General features: G+C 35.1%; 5 protein-coding genes across 6 annotated transcripts; 3 read left to right on the top strand and 2 right to left on the bottom strand.

The window, feature by feature from the left end:
* Positions 1 to 990: 990 nt before the first annotated feature.
* LOC127240956 (probable acyl-activating enzyme 17, peroxisomal) lies at positions 991 to 8029 on the top strand. Its single transcript, XM_051259832.1, has 14 exons — positions 991 to 1513; positions 2475 to 2604; positions 2706 to 2956; positions 3201 to 3405; positions 3685 to 3725; positions 4047 to 4172; positions 4585 to 4658; positions 5241 to 5461; positions 6062 to 6156; positions 6739 to 6955; positions 7063 to 7188; positions 7259 to 7357; positions 7511 to 7723; positions 7817 to 8029. Exons 1-14 carry the CDS (start codon positions 1251 to 1253, stop codon positions 7925 to 7927), a joined length of 2172 nt encoding a protein of 723 aa, XP_051115789.1. The 5' UTR covers positions 991 to 1250; the 3' UTR covers positions 7928 to 8029.
* Positions 8030 to 8837: 808 nt separating this feature from the next.
* On the top strand, positions 8838 to 11202 carry LOC127239529 (protein CHAPERONE-LIKE PROTEIN OF POR1, chloroplastic). The gene is made up of 5 exons (XM_051257728.1): positions 8838 to 9069; positions 9155 to 9240; positions 9416 to 9798; positions 10717 to 10793; positions 10876 to 11202. Exons 1-5 carry the CDS (start codon positions 8966 to 8968, stop codon positions 11024 to 11026), a joined length of 801 nt encoding a protein of 266 aa, XP_051113685.1. The 5' UTR covers positions 8838 to 8965; the 3' UTR covers positions 11027 to 11202.
* Positions 11203 to 11938: 736 nt separating this feature from the next.
* On the top strand, positions 11939 to 16002 carry LOC127239516 (enolase 1, chloroplastic). Its single transcript, XM_051257701.1, has 7 exons — positions 11939 to 12357; positions 13315 to 13622; positions 13711 to 13865; positions 14610 to 14936; positions 15024 to 15170; positions 15256 to 15306; positions 15575 to 16002. The coding sequence occupies exons 1-7, from the start codon at positions 11939 to 11941 to the stop codon at positions 15638 to 15640; spliced, it is 1473 nt and encodes a 490-aa protein (XP_051113658.1). The 3' UTR covers positions 15641 to 16002.
* A 458-nt stretch (positions 16003 to 16460) lies between these two features.
* On the bottom strand, positions 16461 to 19710 carry LOC127239522 (plant cysteine oxidase 3). The gene is made up of 6 exons (XM_051257716.1): positions 19701 to 19710; positions 19112 to 19288; positions 18260 to 18411; positions 17410 to 17572; positions 16891 to 17097; positions 16461 to 16802 (listed from the first exon to the last, which is right to left on the bottom strand). Exons 2-6 carry the CDS (start codon positions 19266 to 19268, stop codon positions 16678 to 16680), a joined length of 804 nt encoding a protein of 267 aa, XP_051113673.1. The 5' UTR covers positions 19269 to 19288; positions 19701 to 19710; the 3' UTR covers positions 16461 to 16677.
* LOC127239537 (protein MIS12 homolog) lies at positions 19624 to 22783 on the bottom strand. Of its 2 annotated transcripts, XM_051257747.1 has the most exons (8): positions 22522 to 22783; positions 22373 to 22430; positions 22096 to 22215; positions 21148 to 21243; positions 20925 to 21063; positions 20135 to 20278; positions 19925 to 20039; positions 19624 to 19832 (listed from the first exon to the last, which is right to left on the bottom strand). In XM_051257747.1, the coding sequence occupies exons 1-7, from the start codon at positions 22641 to 22643 to the stop codon at positions 19972 to 19974; spliced, it is 747 nt and encodes a 248-aa protein (XP_051113704.1). In that variant the 5' UTR covers positions 22644 to 22783; the 3' UTR covers positions 19624 to 19832; positions 19925 to 19971. The 2 variants fall into 2 exon arrangements, with proteins under 2 accessions (XP_051113704.1, XP_051113697.1); XM_051257740.1 differs by lacking the exon at positions 19624 to 19832 and having other exon boundaries at positions 19839 to 20039.
* Between the last annotated feature and the right edge of the window lie 1196 nt (positions 22784 to 23979).

Below are 23979 nucleotides of genomic sequence, written 5' to 3'. Positions count from 1 at the left end.
TGGTCAACATTAATAAAACTGTGGGCCCCACTCTTGTTTAATTTGCCCGTTGCTTCTCAATGTCTACAAACACACGATTATTATGATTCTTTCTTAAAATTAAATAAATAATAAAAAAAATAAAAGTTCGAATTTATTTCAATAAATTAAAATGAAAATAAATAAATGATTGTCATATTGAATCCTTGAGCAATAAAAATTAGTTACCCAAGAATAATAATTGTAAATTTGATTGGAACGGCTCTCAATTTATTCAACAAATATTTATTATTTATTTATTTGATAAAGTCGAGGACAACGTGGTGGGAATGGTCACGTGCGCGGCTGCTGCTGGTATTACGTGGCCCCATGTCAATCAGACACGTGTCCCATCTCATTTATTGGGCTTACATCTGACTTTAATTACTTAGGGCTGGCCCACTGCTCTAATTTGGGCCTATGGATGGGCCCACTCTTGCTTTTTATTCATTAAATTGTTTTCTTCGTAAATGACAATTGTATTTATGTAAATGTAAAAATATATTATTCAATGTAAAATAAATATTCACCATTGAATTAGCCAAAAAAATTTTAAAAAATATAAATATTTATTAACACGAATACTATATATGTTTAAATCGGAACATTCTATTTTTGACATTGGTTCATTGAAATATATTACATCTCAAAAATCATTATCATTGAAACCCTTAAATATAATTTTACTTGATATAAAATTCAAATTCGACTTATTATTGTTCTATAAAAATGAATTATCATAAGTTCATAATAAATGTATTGGGCTTTTTTAAATAGTCATAACTGAAGCTTTAAGTGGCCTTTTTTGGGCCTTTACAAACAAATGGCCCAACGGATTTTTTAAATATATATTTATTAAAACAATATTATTAATTAATGATGAATATATATTATTAACAATATTTATCAAATTCAACGAATAGACACTCCCCCCATCCTTTTTTTTTTTAATTGTTATATATATATATTGAAAAAAACAGTCGGAATTCGAGGGTGGAGTGTTGCAGTGAAGCATTTCCCGCAATCATCAATTTTTTGTGGATAAACTGAAACCTCTGAAGCAGCTCGGATTCGCCATCGTTTTTGCTGATTTTCTACTTATCCGCCTCGCTAACCACTTCAATCGGCTGGAGCTTCCGATTCCCGGCGAATCTGTGACCGGAGAGAACCAAAATTTTCGCTTCTTTCAATGAGAGCTCTGTTCTGTTGATTAGTTAGTTTATTTTTGGGAAATGGCTACTGAGGATTACAAATCGCTCGACTGTATATCAGTTGAAGATATAGCGGCTTTGGGCATATCCAAAGACGAGGCGGAGGAGCTTCATCGGAAGCTCGCCGGAATTGTGCAGACATGCGGCGCCGGTAGCCCTCAAACATGGCACAACATCTCGAAGAATCTTCTCACGCCGGAGCTCCCATTTTCTTTCCATCAGATGATGTACTATGGCTGTTACAAAGATTACGGACCTGATCCTCCGGCTTGGTTGCCTGAACAGTATATACTTCGATCTATTTTATTTTATTACTATCATTAAAGCTTTTCTTTATTTTCTGTAGTGTAGAACTTAGCGAGCGGATCAATACGGTGGCTGCTGCATTTAGTGAGTGTAAATGTTTTTGTGCTAATTTGTTAGATTCTTTGCTAGGTAGGTAATTATGGATTATAACTTCATTGAAGTGATGTGTAATCTTGATGAGTAATTTGAAGCGTGAAATAATATCTTTAGCCATATTTCTTTTGATAAATTCTATAATAATTCATGGGTTGGGTATGCTTAGAGACTTTTTTGTTTTGGGAATCGCAAAATTTTGAATTAAATTAGTTTTGTGTGTTTTTGTTGACTTTTATTGTTATACATATACATTGTATATTATATAATCGTGTATCTTTAAAACACTAAAGTGAACACACATATCCGTGTAGGATTAATTTTTTATGTTAATAACCAAGGGCCTTTTTTACCCACTTCAATCCCTGGTAAGAACATAAAACATAGCATTAAGGCATGAAATTTGAGCAAGAAATTAAAGATCTTTGAAGTTTAAACTTTTGTAGATTGCACTTAATGAGTAATATTTGTGTACATAGACATCCAAAAACTTTGGGTGTAAGATAGCCTTCCTCTTGTAGGTATATATATAACCAAATTAATTTTGGTGTAGTTATATGGAGGCCTTGATGTTGTTGTGTAATGAGATCTGCAAGGACTAAGTGAGAATTAACCATGCTAAAATCATATGTTGGTTTGGTTGATAGAACACAACCTATATCGAACATATGATGCTTTTGTGAATTTTATGAAGTGACATGAGTTGCTTGGGATAAGCGCAAGAAAATTTTAGATGTAACAAAGCCCAGTTACGAAAATGGATGATAGAAGTTATATAATATTATCAGAAGATGATGAAGTAGATCAAGTTATCCCTGCATGCTCATAGCTATTGATCTTGTACAGTGGGAGTGTAAATTCGACTAATGTTGGCAAGCTACTGGAGGAGCATGGAAAAGAGTTTTTAGGGTCCAAATATGTGGATCCTATTACAAGCTTCCGAGATTTTCAGGAATTTTCAGTCTCAAACCCTGAGGTTGGAGTGAAGTGTTCATCATATTGCTGAGCTCTTAATTTTTGCAGAATTGTAATTACTAGTTGTTTCGATCTTACATTGGCCATTTTTTTCTTTCTTAGGTTTATTGGAAAACTCTGTTTGGAAAAATGAATGTCTATTTCTCAGTTCCTCCTGACTGTATTTTGCTTGAGGATCCGACCTTCCTAGGTGGTCACTGGCTTCCATCTGCTACTACAAATCCAGCAAGCAATTGCCTGAGATTGAGTGCTGAAAGGAAACTTGAGGATGTTGTTGTGATATGGCGTGATGAAGGAGATGACAACACACCATTAAAGACAATGACTCTTGAGGAGTTATCCAAATCTGTTTGGTATGATGTTGATTAAGAGTTTGATATTCTTAAATATTGTGATCTAATGGTGCTTACAACATCAGGTGTTTGTGATACTACTTTTTATGTTTCATAAATGATGGCAATTCGTCCAAGTATAGTTTCATAAGCTCTCATGTGTTTCTTGCAATATAATCCATTTCAAATATGGTTGTCTAGTGCTAATATTTTGCATGGCTCTAAAAAATATGAATGTTGGATAAGAGGAGCTCTGTTTCTGCAGGCTGGTTGCTCATGCAATAGAAACTCTGAAATTGGAGAAAGGCTCTGCCATTGCTATAGATATGCCAATGGATGTTAACTCTGTGGTGATCTACTTGGCCATAGTACTTGCTGGCTATGTAGTTGTTTCCATTGCTGATAGCTTTGCACCAAATGAAATATCTACAAGGCTAAAACTGTCAAAAGCAAAAGCAACATTCACTCGGGTACGATTACCTTCAATTTTTTTAAGAATGGACAATCATATGTCTAACGCCTCCAATGGTCTTTGGGCTGTTAATTAGTAATGCATAGTCCTAACCAATAGAATATCTGCACTACATTCATGGATGCTTGGGTAGACCTGTAGCCACTTGATGTTGGTGGAATGGTGCTGCTGTACTGACTTGTGTTAGATGTGACCTTAAAGTTGCAATATATATGCTTGATGTTAAATTGAATGGTACATATTGTCTTACCTATATCTAAATTTATTCATATGCCAGGATCTTATTCTTCGGGGCAGCAAAGAAATTCCGTTGTACAGGTAAAAATATTAGAAAAATTAATTTGCAAGTTTACTTAACGTTATACATGCATCTTTCAAGAAGGTACTATATATGACTCCAAAAGAATAGGGTAAACTCCTAGCTCTAGTAGCTTTGATCGTGACAATTGGGAAAACATTCTTTACCCTCTACTGAAATAGAATAAAGGTTCTCAATTCATGTGCTACCTGATTTTATATTTGTTGCACTCCCCAATTAGATTCATTGAAAATTCTCGCCATATGACTTTGCTGACAGGTATCTCCTAATTCCATTCTGTTCTTTGTTGATTTGTTTGTTTCTCATCTTCAACACTACAGGAGAGTTGTAGATGCTGAATCACCAATGGCAATTGTAATTCCCACAAGAAGAACCGGCTTCAGCATGGAATTGCGTGATGGCGACATTTCCTGGCAAAGTTTCCTTGAGAGAGCAAATGCTTCCAAGTAAGCATGCTAGTATATGTATAATTTTTATGCCACTTAACAAGATAGCATCCTATTGCTTGGTGTTTAGAAGCATTACATGCATCTAACCTTTATTTGTTAACTACTCAATTTTATAAAAAAAAAATTATATCCAACACCCAATATTCATACAAAACATCACATTCATCAATTAGGCCACCTCAAAAACATCAAAATCCAAAACAGTGAAACACACACCCTTGAGAATAGATTTTAACTCATCAACTTTAAATTTAAAGCTCAAGTGAAGGCCCTCCATGAAAACCTTGATGGTTTTCCGTTTTTCAAATCCATCTCTTCACATGAGGTTCAATAGTAATGTCTAGATTTAAAAGGATCTTTTTCATATAACCAGGTTCAAGCTCTCATTCTAGGTAATTGATACTTGCAGAGATGTTGAGTATATTGCTGTTGAGCAAACAACTGAAGCATACACAAACATACTTTTCTCTTCAGGAACGACAGGTAATTTGGTAATCAAAGTATTGTATATTTGTGGACAACCTTTTCTGGTAAATTTTTGTTGGAATGTGAAATTCAGTGCCTCTCCATCTAGCTATCAGAACTCGTCAACCTCTTACATATTGTCCTGGTAGAAAGTTCAGATGTTTGTATTTTTTGTACCATCATTGAATTATATATCAGATCTTGAAGGAATGAGACATAAATCCTCCAAAAGCTTAGCTTATTTGCTCTGAGCACTTTGACAGAAGGGTTTAGTTGCTAAACAATTTATCCTCCCTGCTCTCACGTCGCATGGAATGAGTAAAATTTAAGCACAGAATGTTCTAGGATCATACAGAGAATGAAGTTGTTCATGGAATACACTTCTACTACCATTCATTGAGAAATCTATCTTGCCATATTTTTAGTCCCCTGAGGTGGCTAAATCAGCACTCGAACGAATACTGGGACAAATGTTTTATGTTATTGTTAAATCAACATTAAGTAATAGTTGATAAGATAGTGCCTTAATTAGTGTAAGAATGTTGAAGTTGTTTAATTATATGGGGTAATTACATCGCAACTGATTTGTTTGTGCTGCAGGGGAGCCAAAAGCAATCCCTTGGACTGTTGCTACTCCTTTTAAAGCTGCTGCAGATGGTTGGTGCCACATGGACATTCGGAAAGGTGATATAATTGCTTGGCCAACTAATCTAGGGTGGATGATGGGACCTTGGCTTGTTTATGCTTCATTGTTGAATGGAGCTTCAATAGCTTTATATAATGGATCCCCCCTTGGTAGAGGCTTTGCGAAGTTTGTTCAGGTGATATTGAACTTATTAATGTGCATGTAGATTATTCATAAAGTTAAGGTTATGGATATGTATAATAATGGGTCTCTGTATTAAGCCTTATTCTTGAAAATTAAGGTTATGATCTCTATCTTAAGTTGGATAATTGGTGGATATTTGTATTCTATCGTATAGAACAACATTAAAGAATTTTGCATTATATGCTTGTAAATGATGTGCAAGGGTGATATTCGGTGTAGTCCATTTTATTGAGAAGATATGCCTACTAGGAAATTGAAAGTGCATTCAACTTAAAACCTAGGCTATGCCTCATAGTACCTTTTTTTTCTTGTTTGAAGCTTTAATTTTTTGACTGTTTTTTCAATGCTCGACTTCCTTATGAGATTTCCTTTTTTCAAATTATCTACATTGTTTAGAACTGGATGTATGTACTACCAACATCACATAGTTTTAAGCTGAAATTCATGAGGTGGGAAGTACTGAGTACCTATTTTTTTGCACATATAATGTTGTTCTGGCATTATATATATATATATATCGTTATAAAAATGATTTCCTGGCTTTAAATTTTTCCATCTATATTTTCGTGATTCAAAATCTATTATTTTCCAGGATGCTAAAGTAACGATGCTGGGTGTAATCCCTAGTATTGTGAGGGCATGGAAAAGCACAGATGCACCTGCTACTTATGACTGGTCAAGTATTCGGTACGTCTAGTTAATATAGATCATATATCAATTGTTGTGAGCAGTGTGTTCATCTACTTCCTCCTCGACCTGCATTAACCTTTTTATCCTATCTCTTCTTCTATTTTTGGGTTGTGGAAGTATCCAACCAAGGATAGTGCTATTAAATTTGATTTTTTGAATTTCACTGCAAATATTCTTATGTTATACGGTGCACATGCATGTTTTGAGACGAGCTTTGCTTTTGCAGTCCTTTTATTGTTGTCATGTGTTACAATTTGCATGTTTTAAAAGCTTTAGGACATTAGTTGCCTGATAATCAAATCTGAAAAATTAAAGGTAGGAAGTATTCGATATTGGCTTCCAAATAATGAGACTGTTAGTGATATCTTATGGACTCAAATTATACATTTTCACCTGCATTTTCAGTACTCTAATATTCAGATTGAGTAAGATTGCTGTTTTCTTATTTTTTATAATAGTTAATTATTTTTTTCAATCTCACTCTATGAAAATACCGACTGTACCGAAGAAACTTCTCTTCAATGAGCATTGCCGTCAAACATTCCTCTGAATTGAGTAGTTGCTATTTACCTGCTGTAGCTGCTTCGCGTCTACTGGCGAGGCATCAAATGTAGACGAATACCTCTGGCTGATGGGCAGAGCTAAATACAAGCCCGTGATCGAGTATTGCGGTGGGACTGAAATTGGCGGCGGATTTATTACCGGTTCCTTATTACAGAATCAATCTCTTGCAGCTTTCAGCACACCCGCAATGGGTTGCCATCTGTTTATTCTCGGTGACGATGGACTTCCACTAGTAAGCTCCTCCAGAAACCCGTTTATCAATTTGACCTTCAACAAATGTATATCTCGAATGCAAGGAAACCCATAGCTAACTATCCTCGTGCTGTTTATTATGCAAAGCCTCAGGGCAGCCCGGGAATGGGCGAACTGGCCCTCTGGCCGCTCATGTTTGGAGCTTCGAGCACTCTACTGAATGCCGACCACTACGACGTGTATTTCAAGCAAATGCCAGTTTTGAATGGAAAGGTTTGTACTGTGTTGCCATAAATTATCCTTTCCTTTGCATCATTTTATTGTACCTTTCGTTCTCCGACAGGTTCTCAGACGACATGGCGATGTCTTTGAGTGCACGTCGAGAGGATTCTACCGCGCACATGGCCGTGCTGACGACACCATGAACCTCGGAGGCATAAAGGTAACAATAAAACCGATATAATCGGTTAATAATTATCACACCTAAAAGTTTAAATTTGAAGGATACGTATTATTTATTTATTTATATGTTATGAAATCAACCACACATTAGCAAAACGCTAATAGGCGCCTTTATATATATATAAAAATTCAGGTGAGCTCAGTAGAGATCGAGCGCATCTGCAACTCAGTCGACTCGACCATTCTCGAAACGGCGGCAGTGGGAGTGCCGCCAGCCGGTGGCGGGCCTGAGAAGTTAGCCATCGTTGTCGTGTTCAAGGATCCCGACGAAGCCGCAACAGACACCAGCAATCTGGCTGCTTCTTTCAACTCTGCCCTGCAGAAAAAACTTAATCCTCTCTTCAGGGTAACTCTTTTTTTGCATATACATTCAATTCATAATTAAATATATACATTCATAGATGTATATTTATATAAGCAAGGTTGAATCTTGGTGCAGGTGTCTGATGTTGTGCCCCTTACTTCACTTCCCAGAACTGCCACAAATAAAGTCATGAGGAGGGTTTTGAGGCAACAGCTTTATCAAAATGGTCAAAATGCTAAACTTTAATTTCTTCATTTTATGTATTACTATCTTGCGCAAATTTGTTCCACTCAAATATGATATATTCCTAACTAATTTGTATCATAAAATGGTTGTTGTTATGCTGAATTTTATAATATAGCAATAGGAACAAACAATACTCAATTTTATGTTAATATAATAGAAATGCAGCAAATAATACAAAATATATTTTTATATGCTATCACTGGTTAAATATATGTTTTTTTTAACCGAACTATAGTTATAAATTGACAACACTTGTTTTTATTTAATACAATATGTTAAATAAATGCATGTTCTATATGGTTGTATATTTTATGTGCTGTGGGAACTCATTTTAGGATTAGCATATGTTGTTGGGATTCAATATAAGTTAAATTGTATGAATGTACATTTCTTTAGTTCTATAATAAAATAAAAAATAATAATATTTTATTAGTTAATTATAAGTTAATTGTATGAACGTAGATGTGTTTTTAGTTCTACAATAAAATAAGAAATAATAATATTTTATTAGTTAATTGAATGAATGTGTAAGAAATTTTAAAATTTTGTCTTTTTATTGATATAGTTTTAGTTTAAGTAGAAGTTGCATTTTGGTATTAGCCTATGAAATCTTTTTTTTTTTTGGACTTTCTATGGTTCTATTTATATAATAATATTAGAAAATTCATTTTATTTAATTTATATCAAATATATATATATTTTCTATAAAAAATTACATTAAATGTTATACTCAAAATTATAAAATGATGGAGTATAAATTTTCCAATTGCTCTTGGTAAACGGAGCCTATATTTTTGGTGTGTAAATCGAATAGTTATTAATTGAAGGGGTTGAACGTAACTTCACGAAACTTTGTGGGCCTTCTTGTAATTCTCACAATATCCATTGCTGAAAGATGAAACAAATAAGCCCACAGAGAAACTTCAGCAGTCCCCTCTCACTGCGACCGCGCTATCGGGAAGTGTCTTTTTGGGGCTTCTCCTTGAATTCCATGGCGATTCTGTAATCTTCCAGCTCAAGAATTCCGGAAGCGGATACATGAGTTTATGTGTTGAGTGGAATCAGAAATATACGGCTTGTAATTTCATGGCGGCGACGCTTCTATCGAATACCTTGACCTCGTCTTTCCATGGCCGCCGACTGTAAGTTTATCCTTTCTTTTCCTAGCATTTCGCCTGCGATTGATTAGGATTCTAAGTTTTATATATATATCGTTGCCTGGTACAGCACAATTCGAAGCAAATCGAAGGAAACTGCGCCGTCTGGCTTCAGTTTCAGGAGCCCTAGGTGCACGGTGGATACGCCGTATGAAGGTGCGTTTCTGGAAGGATAAAACAATTTGATTATGCTACATAATCTATTGATTTATTTCTTTACGTTTTCATGTGGGAACTATTTCGTTTTTATGGTTTCGATGTGAACACTAGTGGATTGTGGAGGTTGAACGAAGACATTTTAGACCTAAGATTGTGTTTCAAACATCTTTAGGTAACATCTCAAAGTTCCCTAGAATGAATGTTTGGAATCCTTACAAGCGCCTGGGTATAAGTCCGTACGCTTCCGAGGAAGAAGTTTGGAGTGCTCGGAACTTCTTGTTGAGCCAATATGCTGCTCATGAGAGAAGTGCAGAATCGATAGAAGCAGCTTTCGAGAGGCTGCTAATGAACAGCTACAAGAATAGGAAGAAAACAAAGATTAACCTAAAAACCAGGCTAAAGAAGCAGGTTGACGAATCGCCGCCGTGGGTAAAAAACTTGCTCAGTTTTGTGGAGATTCCACCGCCAGTGATCATTTTAAGACGGCTATTCCTGTTTGGTTTCATGGCATGCTGGAGTGTGATGAACTCTGCTGAAGCTGGACCTGCTTTTCAAGTAAGTTTTTTATCTGCCTTCGATTGAATTGTTGTATTGTTTTGATAGTTATTGCTACTCCTTTATTGTTGATTTACATTCGTATCATTCTTAGTATGAAATATGTAGCTGAACTTCATTGATTGGAATTGGATATTATTTCTTGCATAATGCCAGCAATAGCTTCTGTATGATCGAATTTAGATTGTTTTCATATACATGCAAAGCATTTGAACCTAGAGGCTGGCTATATGTTGTTCTAGAAGGATTTACCGAAGTTGTGCGATTTTAGAGGCTTAGGTTTCTTGTCTTTATGATATCCTGTAACTGTGATTCTAAGAAGCCAGGAGTTAGATTAGTAACTCTGGATCTCTGAAAGCAGAGGCTCCAATTATCCATAAAGAGCGAAATTGAGTATTTAAAAAATAAGAAAAGAAACCATGATTGGGTCTGGAGGAGAATATATTTTTTTCATATAGATCAAGAAAGAGTCGTCTCCTTCTCTTACCCTTCGAATGCAAGGGAGCTGGGGATCTTTACGTCCCCATGGTTTCTATATATTCACTTATCAGTATCTTGATATACATATATATATATATATATTCTTTTAATTGTTGAGGGAAACCTAGGGAAATTTACAATTTCATTTTGCTCCCGCAACAACGAATCAAAATAAATTCTTTATGCAAATTACATGATTGAATTGACATACACCTGTCTATAGAACTTTTAATCTATCCGGATAGTTGCCAATGGCAATCCAATCTAAAAAGTTTCAAATGAATATGAGAATATACACATAGGAAATTACGAGTAGTTGGAAATGTGACTTGGTGCTTGTGTATTTGCACCTGTAGGTTATCGTCAACTCTTCAATACCGATCTTTTACAAAGCACCATATATGTATACGTATCAAAATGCTTTTCTTTTGTGTACAGGTGGCGTTATCTCTCGCAGCTTGCATATACTTTCTAAACGACAAAAACAAAAGCTTGTCTAGAGCTGCCATCATCGGGTGAGTTTCTCTCATGTTTGGTATCCTTGTTCGACTTTTTTGATAATTTATTCATGAATATGTCGTGGTATGTCTTTTGTAGATTTGCAGCTCTTGTGGTCGGGTGGATTTGTGGCTCGTGTTTGGTCCCATTGATTCCGTCGGTTTTGTTGCAGCCGACGTGGAGCCTCGAACTTCTTACATCCCTGGTAGCTTATATATTCCTCTTCTTAGCCTGTACTTTTCTCAAGTGAGGTAACTAACTAGATTTGATCCAATTACCTTCTTGCGATTAAGAAATTGCTAAAGATGGTTCGGTTTTGAGTTGTGATTCTTGATTTTATGTCTTCTTTTTTTTGGAATGATTGTTATGTCATTACAAATTCAATTTCATTGAGCTGATGTTTCTTTGGAAATATTTTGATGTTGATGTTGAGGTGAGCTTGGAATCTCATCAATCAATTCAATTATATATAGTGTCTCTCTCGCTCTATATACGGCCTCTCTCTCTATATATGTATAGTGTCTCTCTCTCTATATATGGCCTCTCTCTCTCTCTATATGTATAGTGTCTCTCTCTCTCTATATATATGGCCTCTCTCTCTAGGTGTAAACTGATACAAAAAATTGAGTTGCTTAAATTTTCATTTTCAAACAATGTACGGAAGTTACAGGTCATGATTTCACGATCACATATTTACTTCTACACCGCCAGATATTCTTAATTATATTTATTTAACTTACTTGAAGATATTTTCTTCCTTGGGCCATATACACATTTGCTTTTGCTTTTATTCTTTTTAAATGTGAAATTCGAAACGAAAACGCAATAGACAAATTCAGGCCGAACCTGCGGAAGGTATTCTGAACTCTTGCGGACTTCGAAATCGGCGGTGAAGGGAAATGAAATATATTTCGAAATATCGAAAAAACCCCAGGAAGTATCCCAAATATCAGAATGACCCCACCTGCTGCTACCTACCCTTCTTGGTCGCTTTCGTCCTTTATTTCTCAGTTGTTTCCTAATTTCTAACGCCCCCTCCATTTCAGTCTCCCAACAATCTCTGCTCTCTTCGCCCCTTAGCGGATTCCCCAATATATTCCTCTCCCCTATTTGCTCCATATAATCTTCGATCAGTCCTCTACATTCCGTCGATTCCTCTGCAATGGCGGTGACACCTACACAGCTCTCGAAGCCGTTTTTCTCTACTAAATCTATCCAGCAACCGTCGCTCTGGTTTCCGGCGACGCAACGGGTGAAATCAGCGAGATTCACCGTCCGCAGCTCCGTCTCCGCCGCGCCGGCGCACGCCGTGGCTTCGAAGGCTGCGGCGGCGAAGGTGAAGTCGGTTAAGGGGAGGCAGATTGTAGACAGCAGAGGAAATCCGACGGTGGAGGTTGATCTGATCACGGAGGACGGATCGCTTTACCGCTCCGCCGTCCCCAGCGGCGCCTCCACCGGAATCTACGAGGCGCTTGAGCTGAGAGACGGCGATAAGAGCGTGTACGGGGGCAAAGGCGTGCTCAATGCGGTTAAAAACATCAATGAGGGTTTAGGACCTAAGCTCGTCGGGATTGACGTCAGGTAATTTCGTATCTTCTGCACATAGTTAGAGTTTGTAAGTTCTGTGCTATTGAAGTTAATAATAATAATATTGTTATTATTATTATTATTATTGATTTTGATTGTTAGTTTGGTTTGGATTTAAAATTTTTTTAGTAAACAATATGTTTTAGATCTCTACTTACAATACTTTTGGATATTTGTCACTGTACAGTTATTTTGAAAAAATATTGCACTAAATACATTTTTATTCTCACAAAATATAGCATCAATATGTTTTTAAAATGTTTTGGATTTTATTGTTTTGAATGAAAAATAGAGATCTTCTTAGGTGTGTTTGTTTGGAGGTTTGTATTTTGAGTTGAGATTTGAATAGTAAAAATTTTGAATTGTAATAATAGTATGACGTGATATAAATAGGTTATGATGTAATGTTTTGAATGAAAAATTAATTTACAGTATAATATAAAAAATAAAAAGAATAAAAAATAGATGTTTGATTTGATGTTTTTGGGAAAAAAAATTAACGAATAGTAAGAATAAATCTTACAGACGAACACATCCTCTCATTGTAGAATAAATAGTTCGAAAGTGACAACACATACTAGTTTGTTTGTTTTTGGATTTAGTTTTGATAATAGTAAAGATTTAAATAAAAATAGATTTTGAAAATGATGTTTTTAAGGAGGAAAAAATGCATGTATTGTAAAATTAGTGCACAAACATATTTGAAAAGCAACCAACCTAAGGAATAGGCTCTTTTTAAATAAAAATTTTCATAAGTTTTGGGGTATTGGAAAATTATGAGAATGGTAATAAGCTTAGTTACATGATTAATGTTTTATGGGATAAAAAATGTTTATAATATAATATATATTTTTTAAAATTACTATTGACGAATAATGCGAAAAAGTTCAAAAAATATCTGTAGATAATGTGACATGTTCTATGTTGAATTGGTGTTTTTTGTCAACTAAGGAATCAGAAGGATGTCGATGCAGTAATGCTCGACATCGATGGAACCCCAAATAAATCGAAGCTTGGGGCGAATGCAATCCTAGGAGTTTCCCTAAGCGTATGTCGAGCTGGTGCAGGAGCAAAGGGCGTGCCCCTTTACAAGCACATCCAGGAAATCTCGGGAACAAAAGAGCTTGTCATGCCAGTCCCGGCGTTTAATGTTATAAACGGAGGAAGTCATGCCGGGAACAATCTGGCGATGCAAGAATTCATGATACTGCCCACAGGAGCAGCCTCGTTTTCCGAGGCACTTCGAATGGGCAGTGAAGGTTAGTAAAACTCGATTGATTCTTGTTGTGATTATTTGGAAAATACGTCGAGAGGGTTTTAATTGTGTCCCTCTTGAATCCCGCACAGTTTATCACACCTTGAAAGGAATTATCAAAGATAGATACGGGCAAGATGCGTGCAATGTTGGAGACGAAGGTGGTTTTGCTCCAAATGTGCAGGATAACAGGGAAGGATTGGTACTGCTAGTCGATGCAATAGAAAAGGCCGGTTACACGGGGAAGGTAGGATTGTTAATATTCTTATTCTACTGTAACCTTTTGTTGTTTTTAGTAGAGCCGTAAAATAAATGAACAGTTTGCGAGTTTGATTCGGTTCGGCTAGTTTGACCTTGTTCGTTAAGCTAAACGAGCCGAACACGAACATAAATTTTGGCTCGTTATGTTCACGAACGAGCTCAAGTTTGTTCGCAAATGTTTGATTGTATTTATTAGAAAAATTAAATTAATAATTTTATATTTAATAAGTATATTACTTTTATAAATATTATATTTCATTCTATTTTATTTAAATTTATTAATAAAAATTAAATTATTATTAACTGAATTAATTTTTTTTAAAAAAATAAATAAATAAAATGAAATTTCTCTTAACTAGCTAAATCGAGTCGAACACAAACAAAAAAAAAATTGCTAAACGAGTCGAGCTCAAACAAAAATTTCAGTTCGTATCTCTTAATAAACAAACACGAGTCGAGCTCAAACATGACAAGCTCGGCTCTGTTCGGCTCGTTTATAGCTCTAGTTTTTAATCTCTAATATACTTTGGGTGTGTTTGTTTGGGAGTTTGGATTTGAATAGTAAAATTTTTTAATTAGAATAGTTGTATGATATGATTTTTGAATATAAAATTAATTTTTAGTATAATATAAAAAATATGTGTTTTGATTTGATGTTTTTTGTTGAATAGTAAATTTTTGGAAAAATCTCATACACGAACACACCATTTGTTGAAAACTATTTATCCAGATCAAGATCGGGATGGATGTTGCTGCGTCCGAGTTCTTGACTAAGAAAGGGGAGTTTGTGGAGTATGATCTCAACTTCAAGAAGAAACCAAACGACGGTGCTCATGTAGTTTCAGCACAACGTCTTGGCGACTTGTACAGAGATTTTATCCTAGAGTTCCCTATTGTATCGATTGAGGATCCATTTGACCAGGACGATTGGGGTTCATGGGCATCGCTGCAATCCACAGTCGATATCCAGCTTGTGGGTGATGACTTATTAGTCACAAACCCAGAAAGAATAGCCGAAGCCATTCAGAAGAAGGCTTGCAATGCTTTGCTACTAAAGGTATGTCCTAGCTCAATAGTTTGCGTTCTATTCGACATGGCATATGCAAGAACGAGGTTTTTTGTTAACTACCGAATGATCTTGCAGGTTAACCAGATTGGAAGTGTGACAGAATCTATTCAAGCGGCGCTCGACTCAAAGGCTGCCGGATGGGGGGTTATGGTTAGTCATCGTAGTGGAGAGACCGAAGACAATTTCATCGCGGATTTGGCTGTAGGCTTGGCCAGTGGACAGGTTTGGCAAATCTTGTTTATTCATTGCAGTTTTCTTTCAATTATTGTTTCGTAGATTTTCACTATGTATATATCTTCTACTGTAGATCAAGACAGGAGCTCCTTGCCGAAGTGAGCGGTTGGCCAAATACAATCAGGTAAAGCTTATTATTATTCCTGTGCTGAAAATGAGGTTGAGTTTAAAATAACATGAGTTTGACAATAGGAGTGGGCAAAAAAATCAAACCGAACCGCCAAATAGGACGGAACTGAACCGAATTTTCGGTTAACAAATACAAATTATGTATACTCGAATCATGCCCGGCCTATCTGACAGTCGACCACCTTAGATATTGATTACTAAGAGTTAGTCAATGAATAGACTCATAGGTGCTTGAGCTTTTTCCTTTGCTTGTTTTCTTGCAGCTTTTGCGCATTGAAGAGGAACTCGGAAATGTTCGCTACGCTGGCGAAGCTTTCCGGTTTCCTTAGGAAAAAGGTGTGTGGAGGAAGGGATTGAAAGCAAAATAATGCTTCAGAGTTTTGTTTTGTTTTGTATTGAGTGAAATCAACTAGTTGAGATCGCAATCAATTATCGATCCTCTTTAGAATAAAGAACAGCACAAATGGGAAATCTAGCTGTGGTTTATTTTGGACTAGAACTATGTATTTTGAATCTGTTTTGTTGTAGAGACATTCTATTTAGTGTTGCTTTTGATATCGAATTGAGACAAGCTGTGAATTGCTTGTTAAGCCTTTTAAGATACACTTCAATTATCCACTTCTCTCTAGACTATGTTAAGGATTTCAATCAAGAAACAAGATAGATACATGTTATGTGGCAGGGCATTGCTGAAAAGCACAACATATGATGATTTTAGTACATGACATACTCTTATACAATACACGTGTAATTATCAACAAAGATCATGTACTTTTATTACACACAACATATGCTAGGTGTAATAATATTTGTATATATTATGGGTGTTGATTTGGCAGTAGTTATGGTGTTAATTTGTGCCGACATCATATCAAATATAGACCGCTAGCACTTGAGGTATAAACCGACAGTGCAATTATTGATCTCACCACAAAGGTATATAACATAGCACATATGTAAAATATTAACTAATAATGTGTTGTCACTACACTATGGCAGGCACCCGAACTATTTCTACTTCCCATGTTATGCATATGTTGTATCAACTATCACTTCAATGATCAACTTATCCTATAATATCGACACAGCCTAGCTCACTGCAATAGTAACCAACTTATTCCTACAAATCGAAGGAGAAGGATTTACAAATTCATAAAACCAGCAATCGGACTTTTTCCATCAAACACCAATCCATATTGTAAGAATGGGGACAAAAAATACTCAGCATCAGCTAGAAAAGTAAGCACTTTGTGTAAATAGCTTCGTAAAAGGAATATGGCTCCTATAACATGTAGTTGCTAGACAGGAGATATGAAACAAGTATAATAACAGAGGATTAAGATTGTACCCAATTTATAATATGCCTTCATTTCTTTACAGACGGACCCGCGTAGTTTCTCGACACCATATGGAGGTCAGGAGGTGTGTCGATCTCCGAAAGCCAAGCATATTCCTCGTCTTTCCCAGAGCCACTTCCATCCTCATCTAAAGCTGCAAAATCCAGTTTCGGCATTCATGGTAACTACACTAGGGTAGCAAATTTCGATAAAAAAAACACCTGATTCAAGAAGCTACTTACGGCTGATGGGGCAAGGATAATCATGGTAATAGGAACATTTCCTGCCAGCAGAGTCATCATAAGGAGGTGCAAGGATGTCGAGAATAGCACAAGGAGTTACTGCAGTAAAAGCATGTAGATTTCCTCCTCTCCTTGGATACAAGACAGAAGTATTACACGGTGCAGTTAGAACTTTGTCCGCTGCCAATTTAGCCAGTCGCACCGTAACTGAAATTAAGATAAAGGTGATGATTGACAATATAACATGAAAAGTTTGATAAAGGAAAGTACAATTAGCACCCGACTTGTTCACATCTTGCATACTACCCCATTATTGGTAAAAGCAACTCCGACTACCCACAGAGAATTTTGTTGCAATGCCAACTTGCAATCAAGATAATTTTATATTTGGAAAGCTCAAACAGAGGAACTACCCTCCCACACTTTTTACCATCTACAGACTGTGGTAATTTGGAGGTAGCCACAATTAGAAATAGTAAATAGTGAATTGGAAATTGATACAAGTGACATAGAATATACCTGACGACTTATTGTTTCCTTCAATTTTACGGATGCAAGCTGGCTCTACCCAATCATAAGCCTTGACATGCAAGGAACCATATAATACCTTGCTGAAAACAGTCATTCCAGGATGGTCATGAAGAGGAATAACAGCAGACGTAGGGAAGCAAAACATGCACATCTGCAATAAATTCATGTGATTATGCTCAGACAGAAGTGGCATAAACAGGTAGCGCTATTACCTATGTTTTGTAGTTGTTTCATTCCCTGAATCTGATACTCAAATGACTTAGTTGGCAAAATTTGAAGTCCTGATCCAATTTACACATACGGAAGTTTATGAAAGGGAAGAAAATGGTGTCCATGGTCCCATCGTTTTAAAATCAAATAACATCTTTGCAGGACAGTTTTCTGGATTGGGGTAGGGACTACAGCCAAAAAGACATTCAAAATCTCAATTAACTTTTTCGTTTCATATTGCAAACATGTAGACTGATTATGCACGGAAGTAAAATAGAATTAGAAACTTAGAATAGGTTCTTCCAACTATTCCCAGTATTATAATCTATATTTTGCTTAAAACTAGTGCACCAACAATTAGGTGTAAGAATTCTATATTAATAGTCTCATCATGCTTTAAAGTAATATAAACTCTAATATCTGCAAGTATTAAAAGTTTTCACTAAATGTCACTTGAACTCAAGATCAAAATGCAATTTTGAAGGCCAAAGAAGCTAAACTCTTAAAGATTGCAAAGAATGATGATACTGAACAAAACTTAAACTAAATCAGACGTGATAAACCTTGATAAGTATGTCAATGAAAGATTTCTAGAGAAAAAATTATAACTAAAAGGGGCATAACATACAGTGAAATTTTCTCCCTCATGTATATCCACATAGTTTATTGGTTGAGCCCATCGATCTACTCTACTGAACGAAAGAATTCCAAAAGGACCACGGCCCCTGTCATCCTCTTTACTTGCATCACTAAGACCAACATCAGCAGGACCAATTGTGTCTGCAAAACATCCATACTTTGCTTTACAAAATGTTTTCCCAAACCCCAACATGATTTGAAAGATCTAATTTAGAAAGCAATTAATGATTTAAAGCTTGATAAAATACAATATCACACAAAAACCATTTCACACTAGTTAATATCCTCCAAATCCTAACAAACAACATCAAGAATCCCAGAATTAGCGAACTTCACAAAAAGCTGTGTAAGAACATGTGAAGATGACTATGAAAATTACATCAAGAGCTTCAACTGCAAGAAGAGGAGCATGCAATGCAATATAAAACCACCAAACCATCTACACATCTTAAATTTCTGGCCACAATTTTGCACCGAGTTAGATCATCTCCATGAACATTCACAGTATTCCCAAAATTCCTAAGAATTTTTAACTCTACACTCATTCTTGTATAATAATATTTACTCTGTCAAAATCGACAACAAGCAGTAAGTAGACTAAGGATAAACAAATATCTACACAACCACACAAATACATAGCAAAAGTTAAGTTGCGAACAAAAGCCAATTAAATCGAAGCCACCTCCAACTCCCAAGTTCAATAAGACAAATCACAATACATTAAAAAAAAAACTATCAATACGAAAGGTAAAAGAATATGAAACCGAACCACACCACTGATTTCGGAAATCGAAAACAAGTAAAGGATTTTAAACATATAGAGAGAGAATCGAAAAAGTACCTAACAACGAGGTCAGCTTCTCAATGGCGGTCGGAGGCGGCGGGTACGAGGAGGCAGAGGGCGTGAAAGTATCTCGGCAGAGGTCGTAGAGAGCTTGAATGGCGGAGGAGGGCTTGTGCTGCTCTGCCATTCTGGAGAGGCTCCGCAGTGCGCCCATTTGTGGGTGAAATTAATCGACTTCACATAACATATTCCAGGAGTGAACCGAACGGTAATAAATGTCATATTCTTTTATTTGTAAAATTAACGCTATATAATAATAATAATAGCTGTTTTAATTTTGAGTAAAGAAATATATATACTCTCTTCCTCAGTCTAGCAAAATTGTGCTAATAGTATCTTAATACATAATAAAATGGCAAATTAAGCACATTTTGCATTAAACACCAATACTCTCTCAATTGTCTTTAATAATAGTATTAACTTTTTTTTTTCTTTTTTTTTTTTTTTTTTTATATAGTAGTTAATAGAATCCTAATAGTATGTAAACTAGATTCAGCAAGATAAGTCATACTAAATAAAAAGACGTAAGGATTTGAGGACATTATCTATTTTTTTTTTCAACGACTTAAGAACTCGCAGCCGCTACCCGGAAGTGGGCACTGAGTAAACCCGGTCGAATCTAATACCCTGCAAACTAGGCCCGACAGTCCAGTCACACTAGGCGAACCATGTACGGCAAGTGAACGGTTAGGACTCACGCATGGAATGTGTAAGAACTCTAGGAGAAAAGAAAGATATCATAAAACATGACAGAAAAATATTATCAATGATTCATGGTCCATAGTTTGCAAATACTTCACCGGAACTCACAGCGGCAAACATAACTACTAGCAGCCGTACGAACCGTGATTCAACAATTAGTTATGGTGAGCAATGATCTCATCCAGAAACTCTTGCAATTCTTCGAGTTTTTCCGGCAACATACCTACAAAAGGAACACAATATGCAGCATTACAAGGGATAATTCGATCTAGAACACTCTAGGGTCGCCAATAGGAAAGATCTCAGCACTTCTGTTACCGTTTCCACGAGGCATCCGGACAGCATCCCATGGCTTCACAAGTAACTTGTCTGCTCTTTCATTCAAGCTCTGAGTTTCCTCCGTTCTGCTTCTCTTTAGATTAACCACTTTTGCGCGAAATTCTGATGCCATATTGGTCAGTTCTGTGGGAATGAAAATTTTGCTTAGTGTTAAATGATTGTTGACAAAGGATATACGCAACTGGCAGATTGGATCGATGTGTCCCTTTTTCAATTATCAAAGCATTACACATTTTCTGCAAATGGCTCAGATAATGGTCGAAAGAAGTGACAAACTATTGACTGGACCAATAATTTGAAGAAGATCGATGAAGATACTAAAAACAGAGAACTAATAACTTCAAATTCTAGTATCATCTAAAATAAGGTCAATTTCTTCCCCAGAGTATTAGGAATTGTAAGCTCAACACCATTACTAGCTGCTAGTGGTGTGGTGTGGTCTTGTGAATCACCGGCTATAAATGAAAGTAGCAGAAAATGCATTCGACTAGCTAAATAATAAATATCGAAAGTTTCCAGCAACATAAGAACTAAGATAACCAGCTACATTCCAGAATCTGTGATAAGTTATTCCGAGTGGATCGGTGATCTGCAATGGAATTTGTATGAGAATTCCAGCAGACCCGATGAGAATAAATAATGTTTGACAGAGTTAAATAAATTTAAATGCTTCTTCATCAAGCATCAAAATTGTTAGAAGAAATATAAGCAATTCGGATTTGTAATAGTTATTACAAGATGTGCAATTGAATAATTACTTAAGCAGTACCTTTGAACATTTGAGGAGCACCATTCTTCTCATACAACCGCAATGCTTCATTAATAAACCCTGCCGATTTATTACTTGCTAAAGATTGTCTCTCCAATGCACGAAGTTCTTTGTCAAGCTCAGCAGATTCTTTTCCAACCTGTGTTAGGGATTTCAAAGTTCTGTAATAGTATGCGTAAAGTTATAAATGAATCGAAAGGAGATCTAATGATATTGGGGTTACCAAGACAAGCTTCTCACGCAAAGATTTCAACTGCGCATCCACCTCTGTATCGGTAAGAACATCAAGGTCTGGTAAATCATCACCAGATGGTTCATTCTACAATGAAATGTTAACTTGTGATTCAATCTTTTGTGAGAAGATAATAAAATAATTAAGGTGATCAAGTGTTGTCTATGCACTCAGACGGAAACTGCTTGGAGGATAAAAGCACAAGCAAAACCGACAACCAGGAACAAACAAGTTTAATATGATAACTTATGTGATATAAGTATAACTTCACAATTGTCAGAAAGGTAGAATTAAAGGTCTTATCTTGACCAAGAAAATAAGATTCTCGGATACAAGCTCCCACTTACAGCAAAAATACTATATAGAACACTGTAGCAATTAGCTTGAGGATTCTCTACTGGGATGCCTCGACGGATCGTTCATAGAACACTAGTTAGCAATCAGCTTCCTATGACACCATCTTGACTACACCAAGCAGCTAAAACCAAATGAATACTAGCATCTTCGCATGTAATCAAAACCGGGTGAAATTGTACTCAGGAGATGGAGTTCAGAGCAAAATTTCTCCAGCCTATGACTAATCTTTTTAATATATTTTTCCCGAGTAGCAACAGATATTTCATTGTCTAACAAACAATTTGGAAATATATGTAAAAAGTATATTCAGTTTTGTTTACTCATGTCTTTCTGCACTATGCAATTGACATTAAACAAAATTTTCCCATCCAACAATCATTTTCAAAACCTAAATGCTATACAAAACATCAAGTCAGAACACTATTTCCCAATGTATGCATGTAATTTCCACAAGTACCATTGAAAAATCTTCTAGAAACTAATTCCCACGTTTTATCCAACTTTCAAAGCCAAGGGATAACAACCACATGAACAAAACATAAAATAAAAAAACATAACTTCGGATTGTGATAATAAACATACAGCTTTCGGCAGTGAAAATCCTTCGGGTACACTGAAACAAAATCGAATGCAATATTCTTCCCACTTTTCCATCCGCTGGTCGAGAGTCGATTGGATCAAATCCCGAATGTACGCCACACCCTATAGATTCAAATTAAAGTATATCAAAACACCAAATGACCAAAAAATGAATATAAACCTACATTACCTCAAACACCTCGATCTACATAACGCACAATAAAAGCGACATTTACAAGCTCAGAACGAGAAACTCAAAAACAGTAAAACCACCAAACACCTTGCTCAGTTCCTCCGCTCGATCGGTGCCCTCGGTTTTCAACCGCTTCGAAGCCTCTCTGCAACAAATTGTCCACAAGCTTAAAATCAAAGTCGAAAAAATTAAGGCGAGCATAAAGCACTCCCCAACAAGACTAATCAGGTGTTTACTGGAGGAAATAATTGAAAGCCTCGTCCAGCAGATCGTCGACGACATTGAGGACTTCATTGATGAAGAGGCGCGGACTCAAATTCAGGGATTCGAACACGACCTCGCCACTGGTTGCCTCCATCCCCACCCAGATTCACTCTCACAGAGATGCAGCGAAACTATTTCAAATTCAACATTGAAGTTGTTCTACCATATACTTTTCCCGCCGTAGCAATTTGTACTCCAAAGCCAAGCAGCCCTTTTTAAAACTGTGATAATGGTAGAGCCGCGTTTGTTTCGTCAAATGGTTGAACTGATACTTTTTTAAATAAAATATAAAGAATAATGGAATAAATAATATAAAAAAACTAAATTTATATTATACTCCATCCCTCCATTATATTTATTTTTTACGCGAAATTTAACTTAATATTATATTATTATGCAAATACAAATACAAAAATAATGATTTGTTTAATATATTTTAAACTGTAATAAAAAATAAATAAATATTTAAGATGGATAAAAAAAAAATTATAAAAAGACAAAAAAAAATAGTATAAATTTATAAAAACAAGAGAAAAAAAATAACTCAGTGTAACTCTTTATGTATTTATTTTTTGGATATTATATTTTCTCAAAATAATTTTTAATATAGTACATATTTATTAATTTTATATTTTTATACAATCTTTTATATTTTTATACCATACATATTTTCAAACAATTTCACTAAATAAATACATTATTTTTTAAATTATAAACTATAATTTTTTAAATAATATTTATATATATTTTTAGAAATTTAAAAGTAAACTTATTTTAATTTTTTGCTGTAAAATTTTAAAATATATAATTATAATTATTAAAAATATATAGTATTAAATTATTATTATTGTTATTTACAATTATTTTTAAAATATTTTTTTTTCATTCTCCCTCAATTTATATGTTGTTTCAATAAAATTAAATATAATTTTAAAGCGGAACAAATTGAATATTTTTTTATTTATATATTGACCAACTATACATTATAATTACTTTCATGTTTATATAAAATTTGCATCAATATTATCAATTTATATTTCAAAATTATCACTAATTTACTAAATTTCGTAAAAAATAAATATTGATGTTCCAAATCAACAAAAAAGAATATAAATATGTTAAAAACATAACATTGAACAATTTTATGTTCAAAATAAGAGTATTAAAAAAAACTTGAACATGAACATGATTATATTCTAAACACAGTCACGTTAGTTCAATATAATTGTGTTAACTGTATGAAGCTCAGTTAGATTTTGAATAATCCAAAAATTGTGTTCAAGTCAACAGAATTGTGTTCAATCAGTTTTGCAAGACTAATTTAATTAATTTTAACATGAATTAGATCATAAAAAAGTTAAAATTAAAATACTAAAATAAAATCGATAATTGTAATTTAGAAGGGTACAATAATTTTTTTTTTTCCTAAA

The sequence above is a fragment of the Andrographis paniculata genome, unplaced genomic scaffold (genome assembly GCF_009805555.1).
Source record: "Andrographis paniculata isolate CXL003 unplaced genomic scaffold, ASM980555v1 Contig18END, whole genome shotgun sequence".
Classification (NCBI taxonomy): domain Eukaryota; kingdom Viridiplantae; phylum Streptophyta; class Magnoliopsida; order Lamiales; family Acanthaceae; genus Andrographis; species Andrographis paniculata.
The sequence above is the reverse complement of the archived record's forward strand: the minus strand, read 5'-3'. Positions and strand labels throughout refer to the sequence as shown.

What these genes read in the sequence shown, in the direction of transcription:
- LOC127239522 (XM_051257716.1), bottom strand. Translation starts at nt 19,268, where the DNA reads ATGGGCGCACTGCGGAGCCTCTCCAGAATGGCAGAGCAGCACAAGCCC. An exon ending in ATGAGGGAGAAAATTTCACT is followed by an intron (nt 17,573 to 18,259) that starts GTATGTTATGCC and finishes AATTTATTGCAG; the next exon opens with ATGTGCATGTTTTGCTTCCC. An exon ending in AGGAAACAATAAGTCGTCAG is followed by an intron (nt 17,098 to 17,409) that starts GTATATTCTATG and finishes TCTTAATTTCAG; the next exon opens with TTACGGTGCGACTGGCTAAA.
- LOC127239529 (XM_051257728.1), top strand. Translation starts at nt 8,966, where the DNA reads ATGAGTTTATGTGTTGAGTGGAATCAGAAATATACGGCTTGTAATTTC. An exon ending in TCTTTCCATGGCCGCCGACT is followed by an intron (nt 9,070 to 9,154) that starts GTAAGTTTATCC and finishes TGCCTGGTACAG; the next exon opens with CACAATTCGAAGCAAATCGA. An exon ending in GGTGGATACGCCGTATGAAG is followed by an intron (nt 9,241 to 9,415) that starts GTGCGTTTCTGG and finishes AAACATCTTTAG; the next exon opens with GTAACATCTCAAAGTTCCCT.
- LOC127240956 (XM_051259832.1), top strand. Translation starts at nt 1,251, where the DNA reads ATGGCTACTGAGGATTACAAATCGCTCGACTGTATATCAGTTGAAGAT. An exon ending in AAAGAAATTCCGTTGTACAG is followed by an intron (nt 3,726 to 4,046) that starts GTAAAAATATTA and finishes TCAACACTACAG; the next exon opens with GAGAGTTGTAGATGCTGAAT. An exon ending in TATGACTGGTCAAGTATTCG is followed by an intron (nt 6,157 to 6,738) that starts GTACGTCTAGTT and finishes TACCTGCTGTAG; the next exon opens with CTGCTTCGCGTCTACTGGCG.
- LOC127239537 (XM_051257747.1), bottom strand. Translation starts at nt 22,643, where the DNA reads ATGGAGGCAACCAGTGGCGAGGTCGTGTTCGAATCCCTGAATTTGAGT. An exon ending in TGCGTGAGAAGCTTGTCTTG is followed by an intron (nt 21,064 to 21,147) that starts GTAACCCCAATA and finishes TCCCTAACACAG; the next exon opens with GTTGGAAAAGAATCTGCTGA. An exon ending in TGCTCCTCAAATGTTCAAAG is followed by an intron (nt 20,279 to 20,924) that starts GTACTGCTTAAG and finishes TCATTCCCACAG; the next exon opens with AACTGACCAATATGGCATCA.
- LOC127239516 (XM_051257701.1), top strand. Translation starts at nt 11,939, where the DNA reads ATGGCGGTGACACCTACACAGCTCTCGAAGCCGTTTTTCTCTACTAAA. An exon ending in AGGCCGGTTACACGGGGAAG is followed by an intron (nt 13,866 to 14,609) that starts GTAGGATTGTTA and finishes CTATTTATCCAG; the next exon opens with ATCAAGATCGGGATGGATGT. An exon ending in TAGGCTTGGCCAGTGGACAG is followed by an intron (nt 15,171 to 15,255) that starts GTTTGGCAAATC and finishes CTTCTACTGTAG; the next exon opens with ATCAAGACAGGAGCTCCTTG.